General features: G+C 41.5%; 1 protein-coding gene across 1 annotated transcript; it reads left to right on the plus strand.

Annotated features, from left to right (window-relative positions):
* The first annotated feature begins 13369 nt into the window (after positions 1-13369).
* LOC130517341 (nucleoside diphosphate kinase B-like) lies at positions 13370-17028 on the plus strand. The gene is made up of 5 exons (XM_057019186.1): positions 13370-13527; positions 14847-14979; positions 15504-15605; positions 16485-16597; positions 16683-17028. Exons 2-5 carry the CDS (start codon positions 14851-14853, stop codon positions 16795-16797), a joined length of 459 nt encoding a protein of 152 aa, XP_056875166.1. The 5' UTR covers positions 13370-13527; positions 14847-14850; the 3' UTR covers positions 16798-17028.
* The last annotated feature ends 373 nt before the right edge of the window (positions 17029-17401 follow it).

Consider the following 17401-nt stretch of genomic DNA (forward strand, 5'->3'; position numbering starts at 1 on the left):
AGAACACCCTCCTAGGTTGGTGTTTCAATGATAGGCCTACGACACCTCAAGAGGGCTTATCAGCCTCCCAGATGTGCCCCCACCCCCCACCCAACCTCTCACAATCTCTCTGCACCACAGATCCTTCTTTGGGGCCCAGGAGGGGTCTCTCCTCTTCACTCAGAGCCACCAGCTTGCCTGTTCAGTTGCACTTGAGAGGACTTTGATGGCTTGGGTTGGTCTCAAATTCCCAAATGTTTAAGTAGCCTTGTAGTTGTTTTAACCACAAAATGTCTGCAACTGACTTCTTCTGGGCAAACCTTGGTTTGGTCTCAACACAACTCCCAGGACACAGTCAGCTTTGTGATCTAAATCTTTAAAATGAGGAGGACCAGAGCACCGAGTCTGGGCTGAGCTTTGGTGGAAAGCAGAGCCTGGGACTCAGATCCACCACTAACCTCCAGTCTCGTCCTCCTCCCACCCAACCAGGGTCTGATGTGTACTTCAGCACGTCTTTGTGCCATAAGGTGTAATGATGTCTGTTCAGTTCTCTCTCTTTCTCTGTCTCCTCCTTCTCTGCCCATGCAGCCATCAGCAAGAGGGTCTCCCTCATATGAGCCTGGTCCCGCTCAAGGTTTCTTCTTGTTAAAGGGGAGTTTTTCCTTGCCAGTTTTGATTGTTGGGGATCAGGCCTTGGCTTTCTATAAAGCATCTACAGACAATATTGATTGTAGCAGAGTTATTAATCATAAAACATCAGCCAGGATAGGAAGCCGGATTGAAGGCCCTATAGCTTTAACTTGCCAGGCAGCAGGGACTCGTCAATATTTGTCAAAGTCCACATATTCTCTCCTTCCTAAGCTGGTCCACTTGATCTTTGTTCCTGATGTTGGCATCATTTCACCATCTTAACCTCTTAAGAGGAGCCTAATCTCTGTGTAAAGCAAAGAGGAAACCATCAGGAGATGCTAGCAATGATACAACTGGAAACAAACAGCAATTATATCACAACTAATAGGCATGCAGATGTAATAGAATATAGTTAATCTTGAGTATATTAAAAAGACAAGTTTCTTCATATTTTATAATATATCATGATATTTAAGTATGATATCATGTGCATTCAGTGCAGCAGCTCCTCATTTTATTATTTAGTGGCTGCATTACACCTAAATTAAAGGGATTATTTAAACTTCTTTTTTTACAATTTAAGATGTTTAATTTTAAAAAAATGGCCTTCAAAAATGTCACCATGGTAACAGCAGAGAGAGATGTAATGTCTATAATGTCTCTGCTCTGAGGCCACTGCTGTGCAAGCATCCTTAACCAACCATAAATAATAATAATCCAAACTTACAGAGAAATAGTTGTAAAAGAAACATTTCAGATTTGAAAGTGTGTTTGTGTCTCACCAAATTGGAATACTGAGACAAAGAAGGGTGATGTACATCTTCACTTGATTGCAATCACACGCGTATCATCAGTCTAGATTTACCCATAAAGAAGTATTTTGATTAATTAAATCTTAAATACAGAATGGTGACAAGTTCCTCCTCTAATGGCCTGGATTCTGAATGACAGTGAGGAAGTAGCCCCTATCTGGGGGCATCATGATTTCACTCTTCTTGGAGCAGATTTGCAGGATCATTCTGGGGGTCAATGTATCAGATGGTGGTTCTGGCCTCATCAGCAGCTGGTCCATCGTACTGGACATTATTGGTCCTCTCCAGAGTCATTTTGATGGGCAGCTGTTCTGAAGTAGTGACCATGATCTCCTGCACTCCCTTTTGGTTCTGAATCTGCTTTAATGATTCTTCAACTTCAGCCATTTTAAAGAGAAAATCGCTGACAGGATTGTTTAACATTAAATCCACTCTTGCTGTTTTTTAATTTAGACTATGAGCACAGCAAAAACAGCTTTTTTGGAACTTATCTTTTTTATACTAGCAGGCCAATTCAAAAGCTCTTAAAAGAGTGCAGTTGCTGAACTAACATGCAACCCCCACCCACCATATTCAGAAAATGCCTGTTATGAAAGAAAAAAGCAGACGGTACAAAATGAGCAGCCAACACCCTACTTCAAGCAAGAAAATTTTATATTTCCCAAATTGCAGCACATCTACATGCACACAACGCTGATGCAACAAAGTTGTAAATATGGCCTTACCCCATCCCCATTCTCCTCATCTATATTTAACCATTTCAGCTAAAAGAAACCTAAAAATAGATATTTCTTACAGTTACATACAATGTGTCCGTCTGCCCGCAAATACAGACTAACAAGGGCACGCAAGCACACACAATAAAAAATAAGCTTCATTTTTAAAGCTCTTTTCATCTAAAGCCCTCAGAATGCCACAAATGAAAAGCATGTTAAAAGCATAATAAAATACTGATTGCTATATGAGCAGTAATATGCCATTTTGAATATACACTCACTCACACACACACACACTATAATAATGGCTATAGGCTTCACTGATGACTGTCGAAAAGGTTGGATGTTGAAGGGGTGGGAAATGCTGTCAGTACTAACAAGTTGTTACAACAAGATGGTAAAGCTACTGTGAGAAAGCATGAGGCACTGACAGCTTGTCACCATCCAACACCACCAAAGGGGTGCTGGCACAACAGACAATAATTCACAAAATCCGTATAATTCAATGGAGCTTGTCCTGAATTTATTTGAGTTGTTTTTATGTGGTGTGGTAACCAATTATAAGTAAATCGATGTAATATAATAAAATAATGTCGTAGCTTTGTGGCTCAGTGTCCAGTCAGCACATATGACTGTGTGTTAACTGCTCACTGTGGGCTAATGTGGAGGTGAAAATTTTTTGCAGCACACCTGGGGTCAATTTTCCTTCAAGAGCGAGCTATGTTCACAAACTGTAAAGGAGGTTAATGAGGGAGGCCGCCAACCCAAGGAAAATTGTGCTCACAGCGGTGTTTTCTTTGCCTGATCAGAGATAAATAGTTTTCATATTTAATGATTTCAGAATTCCAGTTGTTTCTCCACACTCCCCCCGGAGAAAAACATGAGGAGCAGCAGAGTTAATCAGTTCAAAACAAAGATCGCATCCGGTGGGGAAACAAAAATAGCAAAAATGAGAAATGTAGGAGTGATTTTGCTGCCGTATACATTGTTCTCTGTAGCTATTGCACAAGTTTACTTTTGATACCATCTTAAAATGTGATGGGGGATTATTGGACGGGTTGTTACAATTACAGAGGGATACTATTCTGCCTTGATGGAAAGGTCTGCACCAGGGTGCTGGAGAATGAATGGCAAAGTTTAATCTTCAAACCTAGGATTTAAGAGTAACATCATCCTGTGTGTGGGACACTGGAGCAGCTTTGCACCCTTCCCAGGTGGGAGCTAGATGGGAGCAGAATGGAAGCTGGATGGGAGCTGGACAGGAGCTGGATGGGAGCAGGATAGGAGCAGGACGGAAGCTGCATGGGAGTTGGATGGGAGCTGGATGGGTGCAGGATGGGAGCTGGACAGGAGCTGGATGGGAGCAGGATAGGAGCTGGACAGGAGCTGGATGGGAGCAGGATGGGAGCTGGATGGGTGCAAGATGGGAGCTAGACGGGAGTTGGACGAGAGCAGGACAGGATCTGGACAGGAGCTGGATGGGAGCAGAATGGGAGCTGGACGGGAACTGGATGGGAGCTGGTTGGGTGCAGGATGGGAGCTGGAAAGGAGCAGGACGGGAACTGGACGGGAGCTGGACGAGAGCAGGATGGGAGCTGGACGGGAGCTGGACAAGAGCAGGACAGGAGCTGGATGGGAGAAGGATAGGAGCTGGACAGGAGCTGGATGGGAGCAGGATGGGAGCTGGAAGGGAACAGGATAGGAGCCGGATGGGAGCTGGATAGGAGTTGGATGGGAGCTGGATGAGAGCTAGAAGGGAGCTCGGTGATGGAAATTTCTCTCAGTTGCTCCAACATGGAAGCAGCTCCAAGTGTACAGGGTATTTTCACTACTGGTTATCTCTGTATTGTTGGAGTGAGATCTTGGTTAATTGACGTTGATAAGGCCGACCGATCTGGTCTTCATCAGAGGTCCGGTTGGTAATTAATCATTACTCAGGACAAAATAGGTCTGGACAGAAGCCTCTGGAGTCATCTGGAGCAATTTTTTGTACTTTTAATAAGACCCTAGCGCTTGTTTCCCACAAGGCTCACATCCTCCCCATGAAGCATGTTTGAGACCCTATCATAAGATGATGCATTTACTGTATTACCTACTGTATTTCCTGTACATATATAGCATCAGTACCCTGATTAATAAACAAAGACAACCCTGGAATTTCTGTCTTCACCTGGAAATTACGGTAATAATTGCATATGCGATGCTTAATTATCTCTTAATTATCTTTCTCCCTTAGGTTATGGTACACAGCCTCCTCAGAGCTGGAAAGCATCTTCATATTGCATGTACACCAAAGGGAAGAGATTTGTGTGATTATCAAGTGAGTTGGGGAAAAACTCTCATTTCCTTGGAACAGAACATCAGAGACCCTCACAGGGCTTGAGTTGCATCCTCTCTGGATGCACTTTCAAAAGGGAGTGTGACACAAATTCATTTCAGGGTGGATTTTTTCCACTGTAACAATTTTTCAGCAGAACACAATAGGCTTAGAGCCTTTCGGTGCAACTGATGTGTGTGAGAGAGGGAATGAGAGTATACAGGGAGAAAGAATGAAGAGAGAGCGAGAGAACTTAGATGCTGCCACAGTGCCCCCTAACGGTAAAACCGTTCATTTATGTTTATCTGTCTATTTGGTTATTAGTTTTTCTTTGCGACCCAAGACCATCATTTATGTTGGGAGAGGCTATCTTTTTAGACCTGATATTTTCCGTAATGCTTCTCAAGAGATCTGTGCCGCTCCAAGGAATTATGTATTTAATGCACGTCCAGAGAGTCAGTACATTTATTCAAGCATTATATTCAACTAAATTGAAAACTAAATAGCTTTTGATATACCTTTCAATTTTACTTTTTTCTGTGTTAATTCAAACACACATAAATAAGCAGCAAAACTTATCTATGAGAAGAACCAGAATGTAAGTTTTGTTTGTTTTTTTTACATCATATGCATATAACAATGATGACGTTCAACTTTAAAAAGGAAGTCATTTTTGAACTAAAATGGGAAACAAGAGTCAAAGCTGTTGAGGAAGAGCTCTGAGTTTGCCTGTCCTGAATTCCTGCCAGGATATGATATAACTGTTTGAAGAGGAGTTTGAAACGAGGCTAGCAACATTGGTAAGGAAAAATGCTTCTTTAATAGAAGGAAACCTTGTGCAGGTTCAGGCTGATGTAGGGCAATCATCCTGTCAGCCAGAAAAGTAAGGAGTAAAACTGGAATTCGGATAGAAGTGGGAAAGATAGAAAGAGGAGTGGAACACACACAGAGATCATTCAAGTAGATACATTTGGCATATCACTGAGGGCCGTCAGTGGGGTGGATGGTCAGTGCACATCTCTAGAGGTAGCAGTAATTGCAGAAACATACAGAGAGAGACAGAGAGGGAGGTAGAGACAGAGAAAGGATGGAGATAACCACAAAACCAGTGAAGAAAAGGTGGAGTTAATGGCCTCACACCCTGACTTCCAGAGAAGAAGAGTAAGTGACATGCAACTATTAACCAACTAAGCAGGAAGGAGGATGCTTAATGGGTCATGTCTGGGTCCACTCGCGAGGAATCCTCAAGGGATCATTAACCTTCTGTGAAGCATTAGTACAGCTGCTATCGTAATGACTGTATATATAGAAATGCTAGTTATAATTTTTATAATACACATAAGCATAACCTTATAAGTGGAGCGAGTATCAGCCTCCAATCCTCAACAGGGAGCTGGACCCAAACACTCTATGATGTGATGAGTTTCTTTGGTTATGATGTAGCTTCTCCTGATCTTGTAGGTCAGGCAGCCAGTGAAGAGAAGCTATTGTGGGACAACTATGATCTCTCTGATCTATTGTTCTTGTTTGCTGCAGCATTTAGGATGAATCTGAGGTTTTACAAAAAAACATTTGAAAAGTCTGATAATAATGAATTACAATAGTGGCATCCTAGAAATACCAAAGGCATTGACTTATTTTTCAGCATCATTCCAAGCCATTAATCTTGGAAAAGTCATGGAAATTAAAAATTGTTGAAATGGTGTTCAGGACAGAAGCTGATCAAGGATTACCCCAAGAATCCACACAGTTCAACTAGAGGCTAACTAAAGGGCATCCAGAGTAATATACTGTCAATGCATTTCGCCACATGAGACCAAATGCAATGACCATTTTGAAGAAGCAATTTAAGGTCATCCAAGTCTTTAAGTCTGTAAGGTAAGTGGAATTTCACAAAAATTTCTGCATCCTCTGCTCCAGTTTCATCAGTACTGTAATTAAAATGATGCCATGTTGCCAAAGGATGTTTCCCACAAAAAGCAAATAGATGGTAATCATGTCCTATTGTGGTTCTAAATTAAAACAAAAACGGTAAACGGTAAAATGTGTCTACCACATAATGCTGGAAACCAAATGTACTGCGGGGAATCATGAATGCACCATCAGCAGTCGTAAATGAAGAATGATGGTCATTGAAAGGCTGTGTACTTCCTGAAGGAGCTTTGTTAAGATGTGAACCGAAAATCCAATTTGACAGCTAGCTCCAGAACTGACAGGATTGTTAGAACAAAGAACTACAACACCACCAAGAGAAAAAATAAAATAAGATTGTAAAAAATGAAGTCACAATACTGGAGCTTTTGTCAGAAAATCATCTTTTCAATAACATAATTATGGTATTGTATTATGGTAAAAACATTTGCAGATGAAAGACCTCCTTTTCATCAATCACTGAAAATATAATCAATCAATCAATCTTTATGTATATAGCATCTGTTACAACCATAATGGTCTCTGGGTGCTTTACAGAATCCTAAGGCCAACTGTGGCTAGGAAAAACTCCCCTTTAACGAGAACAAACCTTGAGCAGAACCAGGCTCATATGGGGGCCCCTCCTGCTGATGGCCAGCTGGGTAGAGAGAGGAGAAGGGGAGAATGACAGGTAGAGGAGAGAATAAGCAGAGATCGTAGAAATACATTAATTACAAGAAACTGTTGAAAATCAGTATAAAAGCTGAGTGGGACAGTAGGATCAGAGGTTAGGGGACCACAAATAAACCAGCATTCTGAGAACTGAGCGGCCTATTGGAATTATAGGGTATCATTAGCTCCTCCAAGTAGGACCCTGTCCTCTGATGACCTTCTAGGTCAGAAGAAGAATTTTAAAAATTATTCTAGATTTGATGGGCAGCCAATGAAGAGATGCCAGTAAAGGAGTTATGTGATCTCTTTTGACAATAAGTGTGATAATTTTAGCTGTAGCATTTTTGATAATAATGTTTGTGTTGTTCTATAAATCATCTGGACCACCAACACAAACATATGCAGCTGCTCTGGCACTACCATTACAGGACAGAGTCTCTGGTTGACTCCGCTGCTGCATGTCCAGCTTTCTATTCTGAAAATCCAATAAGGCCTGACAGTGGGTTTATTATGGCACTAGTCATACCCAAATAGCAACAGTGACTCAAGGGCCTTGTCTGCGCCTCAGAATTTAGTGTATATTTGGTTTGTGATCTTCAATCTATCAATCACAAGAGTAGCTGAAACTTTAGACTTTGAGTTTAGGGGTAAACTTGCTGTGACAGATTATTGCTGGCACCTTCAGTGACTGGGAGATGTGAGTCTCTACATGGCCGTGTGGGACAGTGTAAGGGGGAAAAAAGGGAATAGATTGAACCATGGCAAAGATCTTTTCACCCAACTGTATTGTCAGTGGGCGAGACTTTTCGGCTTTCTTTTAATTTATGAATTCATTAAAGTCTTTTTCGCATGTTAGAATTGAGGCAGCTTTGATTCTTTGCACTATAAGAGGCAATGGGCTGTGGCAGCATGCTCTCATCACCAAAATCAATCCTGAAACAATGCCTGTTATATTACAGCAGGTCTCTGTTGTATAATTATGGCCCTGGGCAGGTAACATCTGGAATTTACACTTTTACATATGGCTGCTGTATTTCTCTGCACTCCAAGGAATTTAGTAATGCACAAGGGTGGAGGATGTGTATTTGATTAGCACTGTTCACACAGGCACCGATCTTGAGGCTAGAGTAGAAATCAATGTTGCTGGCCAATTATTGTTTATTATTACTATCTCTGATGTCATTACAGCTACAACACTGGCAGATTTATGAATTCCCAGTAAAATAAATGATGCAAAGGTGTTTAAAATGAAAATTAAAAAGAAAAATTGTAGGAGCCCTGACTGCTACTAAAATCACTCAGTATACCTGGGTGATTTGTTTTTCTCAGTCACCCGAAGTTGTTCCACTATACAAAAGAGAACAAATTACTTCACATTTGTTCTGTTCTATCTTCAGTATTAAATGCAAGACAGATAGCTTTACCGAACTGTAAGTGGCAAGATTGCATCACAAGTCTTGTAGTACAGAAGAGCCTGTGAATGATTCCACATGAACGGGGATGTCTGGATGATAAGATTACAAGGTTAGTGTGAGCACTTCAGCAGGGAAAGAGGTGGAGCAAATGGATGGCTTAATCCTAGCATTAAGTAAAAATAGACCTGGGAGTCAAAGACAGACCCAGAGATTACCTCACCATTGGTTCTCCTGGAGCTTTGGCTCCTGGAAGTGCTGCAGGACATAAGATTGACTGCTTACATCGTTCTGAGGGATTTGAAAAGAAAGCTCTTTGACATCAAGGTGTAAAATAGCTCATGGGCTAATATGTAACTGCATTCCCCATGATGGCTGTGGAATTCCTAAAAAAAATAACCGCAGATTACGTTTATGTCCATTATGGTCTACAATGTAGACCATACTTCTTCTGTGTAAGCTTCAACATTAAGCCATTAGACTGTGGATTTCAGCCTAGAAGTATGTTTAAAAGCAGCATTTCATAAGCTGATTTCAGCAGGTTCACTTGTGCTCTTTAGTGAGAGAGCCATAATAATTTTACATAACTGTGATAATGGATTATTTAATCCATGTGTCCACGGATCCTTCCATGGTTGAAGGAACCTACTTACTGAAACAAACAAGCATTCTGAACACAGATTTTGATGATGTTGCCAGCGGTTCTTATTTCCTTCATGACATTGAATTCAAATTCATGTTTATTTATGTAGCATCTGTTACAATCAAAATTGTCTCTAGTCACTTTAACCCAGGGCCTGACCCCCAACAAGCAACAGTGAGGAAAACCTCCCCATTAACAGGAAAAAAAATTGAGAAGGACCGTGCAGGTGATGGGCAGCTATGGAAAGAACTAGGAGAACATTGATATTGACAAAAAGAAGAGGGAATACATTACTACTAATACAGTAAATACATTACTTACACATAGGGAAGCTGGAGCTGAGCCAGTCAGGCCAATCAGCAAGTCAGTGTGCAATTTAAAACTGGCATTTGTGTCCAAATTGTGGTTTAACTCCAAGATACATATGGTTTTCCTGTTCTGTATATTTGGAACTTTGAGGTTATACTTGACCAGGACATATGCCTTTAAGGTAAATATAAATAAAGTGACCAAAACTTTCTTCTTTCACCCACATAAAACTGTTTAACTCTGGAATCTTCTGTCTCCAGGTGATTTAAGGCTGTTTTACAGTCATTCAATTTAAAATTGTAATTGGTTTAAAATTATCCAGTTCAGTTCAAAAATTAGAAAAAGAGATCACATTCGAGCAGTTCAACTTATCTTCACTGGCTGTCTGTAAAAACAGCAATAGATTCTAATCTAACCTGACATATAAGACACCCAAGAGCCAAAAGCCATCTAAATATTAAAGCCCTAAAAGTACAGTTTCTCAGAAAGAAAACTTTCCTCTTATAATGCAGTGGTACTCGTGGGGTTAAGGGTAATTCCAAGGTGGATCCTTCAGCTATCAGACTGTGGAATCTGCCCCAGCTTGGCCTCTCTATTGATCTCTAGTTTTAAGGCTTTTCGATCAAGTTTTTATGTAGAGCTGAGGCTGGGTGCTTTGCTACTTCCCTTAACGCTCTGAGGTTCTACTCTCTGACCTTCAAATCAAATGAAATCAATCTTTATTTATATAGCGTCATATACAATCAAAATTGTTTCAAGGCGCTTTCCAGAATCCCAGGGCCTAACCCCAGACAAGCAACAGTGGCAAGGAAAAACTCCCCTTTAACAGGAAGAAACCTTGAGCAGGACCAGGCTCATGTAGGGGGACCCTCCTGCTGATGGCCGGCTGGGTAGAGAGAGAGGAGAGGAGAGGAGAGGAGAGGAGAGGAGAGGAGAGGAGAGGAGAGGAGAGGAGAGGAGAGGAGAGGAGAGGAGAGGAGAGGAGAGGAGAGGCACAGAGCACAGAGCACAGAGCACAGAGCACAGAGCACAGAAACACACACAAAAATACGCTATACAGCGGGTCAGCGGGGCCGGAGGTCATCATGCAGCTCCGAAGGCGGCGATACTTGTAAATGAATAGGGAAGGGGGGGGGGGGAGCAGAAAAACTATGCAGGAATCAGCATAACTAGTCTGCTTGATGAGGAGGAGGAGAGGAGAGGAGAGGAGAGGAGAGAGAGGAGAGGAGAGAGAGGAGAGGAGAGGAGAGGAGGAGAGGAGAGGAGAGGAGAGGAAACCATGACCCAGTGGGGTGACAGAGACCTGTCAGGTGATCATGTTTCCGGACCCCGGCAGCCTTGGCCTATAACAGCATAACTAAGATGTGACCTAACGATTAGACAACCCCCTAAGTATGGTAATTTGTCTATCTATGATAGTAACTGGAACTACTGAATTAGTAACAATAAGCTTTTTCAAAGAGGTAGGTTTTAAGTCTGATCTTAAAAGTAGCGATGGAGTCAGCCTCCCGTACCTGGACAGGGAGCTGGTTCCATAGCAGGGGGGCCTGGTAGCTAAATGCTCGGCCCCCCATTCTACTCCTAGAAACTCTGGGGACCACAAGTAGACCAGCATTCTGAGAGCGGAGCGGTCTATTGGGCTGATAAGGTATCCCTAGCTCCTCCAGGTAGGATGGAGCTAGGCCTCTGAGGACCTTGTAGGTCAAAAGAAGGGTTTTAAACATTTCTCTAAATTTAATAGGCAGCCAATGAAGCGACGCCATTACAGGAGTTATGTGATCTCTTTTGTCAATACCTGTCAAAACTCTGGCTGCAGCATTTTGGATCAACTGGAGGCTTCTTAAAGAGTTGTTTGGACACCCTGATAATAAAGAATTACAATAGTCCAGCCTGGAAGTTACAAAAGCATGAATTAACTTTTCAGCATCATGCCGCGTCAGTAGTTTCCTAATCTTTGTGATGTTCCTCAGGTGAAAAAAGGCACTTCTAGAGACTAATTTAATGTGTGAGTTGAAGGAGAGATTTTGATCAAAAGTTACTCCTAGATTCCTCACAGAGAGGCTAGATGTTAATGAGATACCATCTAGAGTGATTATATGATCTAATCTATCCCTGAGAGGTTCAGGACCAAACACCATGACCTCGGTTTTTCCTGGGTTAAGGAGGAGGAAATTTGAAGACATCCAGGACTTTATGTCTTGAAGACAGGTCTGGAGCTTCACTAACTTCTCTGTCTCCTCTGGTTTCATGGATAAATAAAGCTGAGTGTCATCAGCATAACAATGAAAATTTATCCCATGCTGCCAAATACTAAGGGAAGCATGTACAATGTGAAGAGGATTGGTCCAAGTACAGAACCTTGAACCTTCCACGTGTTGTCCTACACTACTACTTTGCAGTTTGTTATTAACCCCATCTTCCTTCCCTTCTCCATGTGCCCTGCCCATTTGACTTATTGTCTCTGGTCTCGAGATCCACATATGGCATTTTCTACCTGCTCATGCTATTTCATAATTCTACATTTGTGAGTAAACTCAGATTTACCAGACTCCGGCACAGACTCTTTCTGCCTTGTGTATATAGTAACAGCCCGTATCCTTCCTCTCCTCTCCTCTCCTCTCCTCTCCTCTCCTCTCCTCTCCTCTCCTCTCCTCTCCTCTCCTCTCCTCTCCTCTCCTCTCCTCTCCTCTCCTCTCGCTGTACCTGGTCAAGCTGGGTTCATCTTCTCATTTAATTTAAAGGGAGTCATATGATCATTACATCAAGTGCTTACTCAGGTGGATTCAGGCTCTGTATCATGAAAAACATCTTGAGACAACATTTTGTTATTGACACACTTAAAGTAAAACTGACTTGTGGTTATTAACCATATGAGAAACAGCTTTTGTAGGTTTAGTGAAAAGAAATCCTCTTTCAAAAATTGACATTCCCATTTATATTGGTACACTTGGTGTTGCAGACACAGCTAGGGTATTGGAACCAATCTACACCCCATTCTTTTGATTGTTGGGTGAAATTTATTTCAATCAATTTCAATTAATTTTTATTTATATAGCGTCTTTTACAATCAAAATTGTGGAGAGGAGAGGAGAGGAGAGGAGAGGAGAGGAGAGGAGAGGAGAGGAGAGGAGAGAATAGGCATAGATCATTCATACATACATACATACATACATACATACATACATACATACATACATACATACATACATACATACATACATACATACATACATGCATGCATACATTATAATTAGTAAAGTAAGGTGCAAGTCGGAGGTCAGTATGCAGCTCTGAAGGCAGCGATACCTGTAGATGAATACAGAAGGGGGGGCAGAAAAACTACACAAGAAAGGTGAGGAGGAGAGGAGAGGAGAGGAGAGGAGAGGAGAGGGAGGAGAGGAGAGGAGAGGAGAGGAGAGGAGAGGAGACCATTTCCCAGTGGAGTGACAGAGGCCTGTCAGGTGATCATGTTTCTAGACCCCGGCAGCCTTAGCCTATAGCAATTTTAATATTTAATGCAAAGTAAATAATAGCAACGTTTTGCAAAGTGCTTTTTCTATTAACGGAATCATTGTAGATTGTTTTTTTTTCTCAATGCAGTGTATTTCTCTTTGACCAATTATAATGCAAATAATAAATGGATTTTTAATCAGTTTATATATTTGTAAAAACACATCTAGTTAATCACATATTCCTGTTGGGAAAGCTTTCACTCTTGGATAAAGGATTTTGTATGCATCTAGATTAAACATCCTAGATACCATTTAATACTCTGCAGTTGGGATTATTATCAGTCATCTCTAGCTCACTATTGAAAGTGTTGATACAAAAAATGGTCAAAGTTGTTAATACGTATTTATCACGTTTATAGTATACATTTTTTGTGTATTGAAATATTTCCTAACGTTGTTATTATTCTCTATTGTTCTAAAAATGACACTTTTTGAGATATGAAAGGAAAGGAAGAAGCGCTGGGAGTGTCGGCTCCTGTATTTTGTCCTCTGTGACTTGCCGTTGCCCTGTCGTCACATCTATAAAACACGACTGTCCTCACTTCCTCGGTCTTCTCCCACGTCTACCACAGTCATTCGGTGCCATTTCTCCCCACGTTGGAGCTGTAATCACGGTAATTACAGCGTTTTTATAAACTTCACTGTGTTGTATAAATGTAGTGACGCTAAAACAATCTGCGTGTCTTCAATTGATTTAATTTTTGAGACCGTTTAAATTTTGCTAGCCATGCCTTTTGCCTTTTGTTGAGTTTCAGTACAAGTGGTGACGATTTATATATATATATATATATATATATATATATATATATATATATATATATATATATTAATTAATAATATATATAATATATATATATATATATATATATAATTCGATTCCCGGCTTTATTAAAGGCGGAAAGCCTATTCAACAAATTCGACCTGGCCTCTCAGAAAGGATTCCCCATGAGGTTTTGCTTCGCGGGAAGGACAAAAGATTACATGTCGGAGAGTGATGACGATTTCCGAACGGTACTGCTCTCTGCTGAAACATATCTGCGAATAATGGAAGTTGGCCCCGGTTTCATCTGCTCCGAGTTTTCTCTGGGCAGCGAATCTGACCCGTCAAATGCAACTATAAAGCATCAGTCGCAGAGTTGCTCAAGTCAAACTTGCGTAACAACATTGAGTAGATGCAAATGTCTATAATGTATTGCTGGACTATAGCACAAGAAGTTAAAAGTAAAATATGCCAAATTTAAAATCTTGGTCTGGGCTGCGTCACATACTGCCTGATTATGGTTATATACATGAAACGTCATAGAAGGTGTCTTTAATATGCATTTAGCTCTATTGGGCTGTTAGAACTGTCATCTGTACTGTAAGGGCAGTCTGGCCACTAGAACGCATCTAAATTTTTGTCTATGGATTTATAGTTTATAATGGTTTTAACTTTGTAGGTTTATGAATTTTAAAGGACTCAACAATGTACATTTATAGGAAAAAAGGAAATTGGTCCTCACTATCAGAATTTTTTTTCCTTTTTTGAAGCCTTAAAGTATGTGTATATGATCTAGATGCACCAACTCTATAGACCGAGTGTATTTTATTTTAGGGGGGGCTGACATTTGGCATTTCCTGATGACATTTGAACTTCTGTGGTGTTGCCGCTTGAGTTTAGTTGTGCAGTGCACTGGAAAGGCTGGTTGAATCCCAGTGGGTGTGGCCAGATGTCATTAGTGGCATTGCAGTTTGAACGAGCGCATTGTTGGCTCAACATTGACACAAGTGCTCTCAGTCTGGCTTCTCTGTGCAATGGGGTCGGGGCCCTCAGCAGCCGACCCCACTGCTGCCTGTGCCAAATGCCAGAAAGATCCGTGAGTGATTTGCTGTAGCCGCAGGGTCTCTTTATGTTTCATTATGAACCTTGTTTTTAATCTTTGCTTTATTTCAGAATCATGGCTGACTTGGATGAGCGTACCTTCATTGCCGTCAAGCCTGACGGTGTGCAGAGAGGCATCGTTGGAGAGATCCTCAAAAGATTCGAGATGAAAGGCTTCAAACTTGTGGGCATGAAGATGCTTCAGGTGTGCAAACTTTAAAACGTGGACTTTGTGTGATCTTTTGTCATTTTCTTTCATAACACTTCCCTCGGTACATCTTTGAGCCTCTGGTAGAAGTTAAAGCTCTGAGCTGATTAGTCCACTTGTCTATTCCTGACTGTTGCCTGGCTGATTAGGCAAACTGCCTCCTGATGTAACATCTAAGGCAACACGATCATACTGGATTCATTCTTTTATAAAAATGTTGAACATGAATCTGCATGAACAGAGAAATTGGCCATTTGTTCAATCCATGGCAGACCAAAATCAAGTTTTGCTCAGAATTGGCTGATATGGACAAAAATGTGTTTTGGGTAATTGGTTATATGACGAGTATCGGCTACATAAATGTTGGTGGTCATCTTTAATTTGGCGTCTTGTGGATCGCAAATGATGACTGGTTAAAGATGTGAATGAAATAGTGGATAGTGTTGGTCACAGCCACCTGAAAATGCAACAACATCAAGGAGTAAAAGGAAGAATTGTTTAATGGCTCTCTCCTGCTGCAGGCCAGTGAAGACCTGCTGATGAAGCACTACATTGACCTGAAGGAAAGACCATTCTTTCCTTCCCTTATCAAGTACATGAGCTCCGGTCCTGTGGTTGCTATGGTAAGAGACTTTGCGGCACAAAACAAAGGTGTTGGGCTGAAAAGATGCTGCTGTCATTCAGTGATCACTTTTCTGTCAACTAATCTAAAATGCAGAACTGAGCTGTGTCCTCATATTAGACGCCAATGTAAAGCTAATCTATGATCGGTTCTGGTCCTCCTCCCTGTTCTGCAGGACAGTTGCTCTTGACTATCCAAATAGTAACCGTTGAGTCCTGTATAACTTGCTTACATGTTAGCAGATGCAAGATGTAATTCTCTTGGCACACTTGGCTTGCAGTACAGTAGTGATGCTTAATCTCAAGGATTAAGTCTATTGGTATGATGGAGGGGATCTTAATCGTCACGCTTCCTGTCCTTTTGAGTGCGTGTGACCCTAAATGACACTTGTCCCAAATCACCTTGGCCACCATGATACAGATGCACGAGTGTCCTTTCAGCTGTGAGACCAAGGTTTACGCAATGCTATTGTGACGTTAACTGTTTTTGGAAATGAACTAAAGGTTAAAAGGAGCCAAACCACTATGTCAGTGTAATTGTAAACCAGTTTAATAGTAAACCAGTTTAGCTTCCTTCTATTTCTGGGGTGTAATGAAATGACTTAATATAAATGTTGACTGGTTGTAGAGATGTGATTTGACCTCCTGAACCAAATGGCTCAGTGCTCAGTGCGTCTGACGCTTTTATCTGTCCGGCATAACATCCTGACGCCTGCCCAGTGGCACTGACCCCCCTTCTGCTGCCAAAATAGCCCTGACCCGTTGAGCCAACTGTGGAAAATGTTAATTTGCTGCCTAATATGTCCCACATCTGCCAGTATTCAACTGTGACACTTGTCTTGACTTTGGGATGTTCGCTTGAACTGTGTCCGTGTGTTTAGGTGTGGGAAGGCAAAGGTGTGGTGAAGACTGGCAGGGTTATGCTGGGTGAAACCAACCCTGCAGAGTCTAAGCCTGGAACCATCAGAGGAGACTTCTGCATTGATGTCAACAGGTGAGTTTGCAGCTGCATGTTTTTAAATGACTGCACCCATCTTGTACTTCTCCACCCTAAAACATTCTGCCCTCATTTTCAACAGGAACATCATCCACGGCAGTGACTCTGTGGAAAGTGCCAAAAAGGAGATCTCCCTGTGGTTTCAGGAAGGCGAGCTGGTCAGCTACAAGAGCTGTGCCTTTGACTGGCTCTACTAGACCACACTGGCTCCTGCTGCAGTGCTTCCACTGTCTGCAAACCACTGACAGCTTTGCCTCACTTCTCCCGTCTTGCCTGTAGCATAAGACATTTGTCATTCCATTCCGATGTGACATTCCCTCCTGTCCCATTGCGATACTGTATTTGGATCAGATTAATTCCATTAGAACCATTCCTTTTGAAATTGTTTTAAATTGATCTGCTTTCCAATAAAAGTCATTCCAACATCATTTTTGTCCTTAATCCAATTTTTATGCCTGTGGGGACCAGCTGAATTGGTATTCTGTTCGGATTATATAGTTTGCAGGAATGGGGGATTTACAGTAAGGATTCCTTCACATGAATTAGTGTCTAGAATGTGTTGGAAATGTACTGTTTAAGAACTGAGTTTTATTAGTAGCCATTGATCCATTATTGAACCACATGTCAAAGACGCTAGCAGCAGTGTTGTGAACTTATGATTCCTTACAGTTGTGATGAAAGCATTAATTCCCAATCATTGGTCATTTCTACCGATGCTGGGCTTCAGCAAAGTTGAATTAAGCACATGAATGCAGCTTCTCAGGTGTGGTGAAGCTTCTTCATCAAGTGAAGTTAGTGCTG

The sequence above is a fragment of the Takifugu flavidus genome, chromosome 1 (genome assembly GCF_003711565.1).
Source record: "Takifugu flavidus isolate HTHZ2018 chromosome 1, ASM371156v2, whole genome shotgun sequence".
Taxonomy (NCBI): domain Eukaryota; kingdom Metazoa; phylum Chordata; class Actinopteri; order Tetraodontiformes; family Tetraodontidae; genus Takifugu; species Takifugu flavidus.

Coding starts and splice junctions, on each gene's coding strand:
- LOC130517341 (XM_057019186.1), top strand. CDS start 14,851: ATGGCTGACTTGGATGAGCGTACCTTCATTGCCGTCAAGCCTGACGGT. Junction 15,606..16,484: donor CCGGTCCTGTGGTTGCTATG/GTAAGAGACTTT, acceptor CCGTGTGTTTAG/GTGTGGGAAGGCAAAGGTGT. Junction 16,598..16,682: donor TTCTGCATTGATGTCAACAG/GTGAGTTTGCAG, acceptor CATTTTCAACAG/GAACATCATCCACGGCAGTG.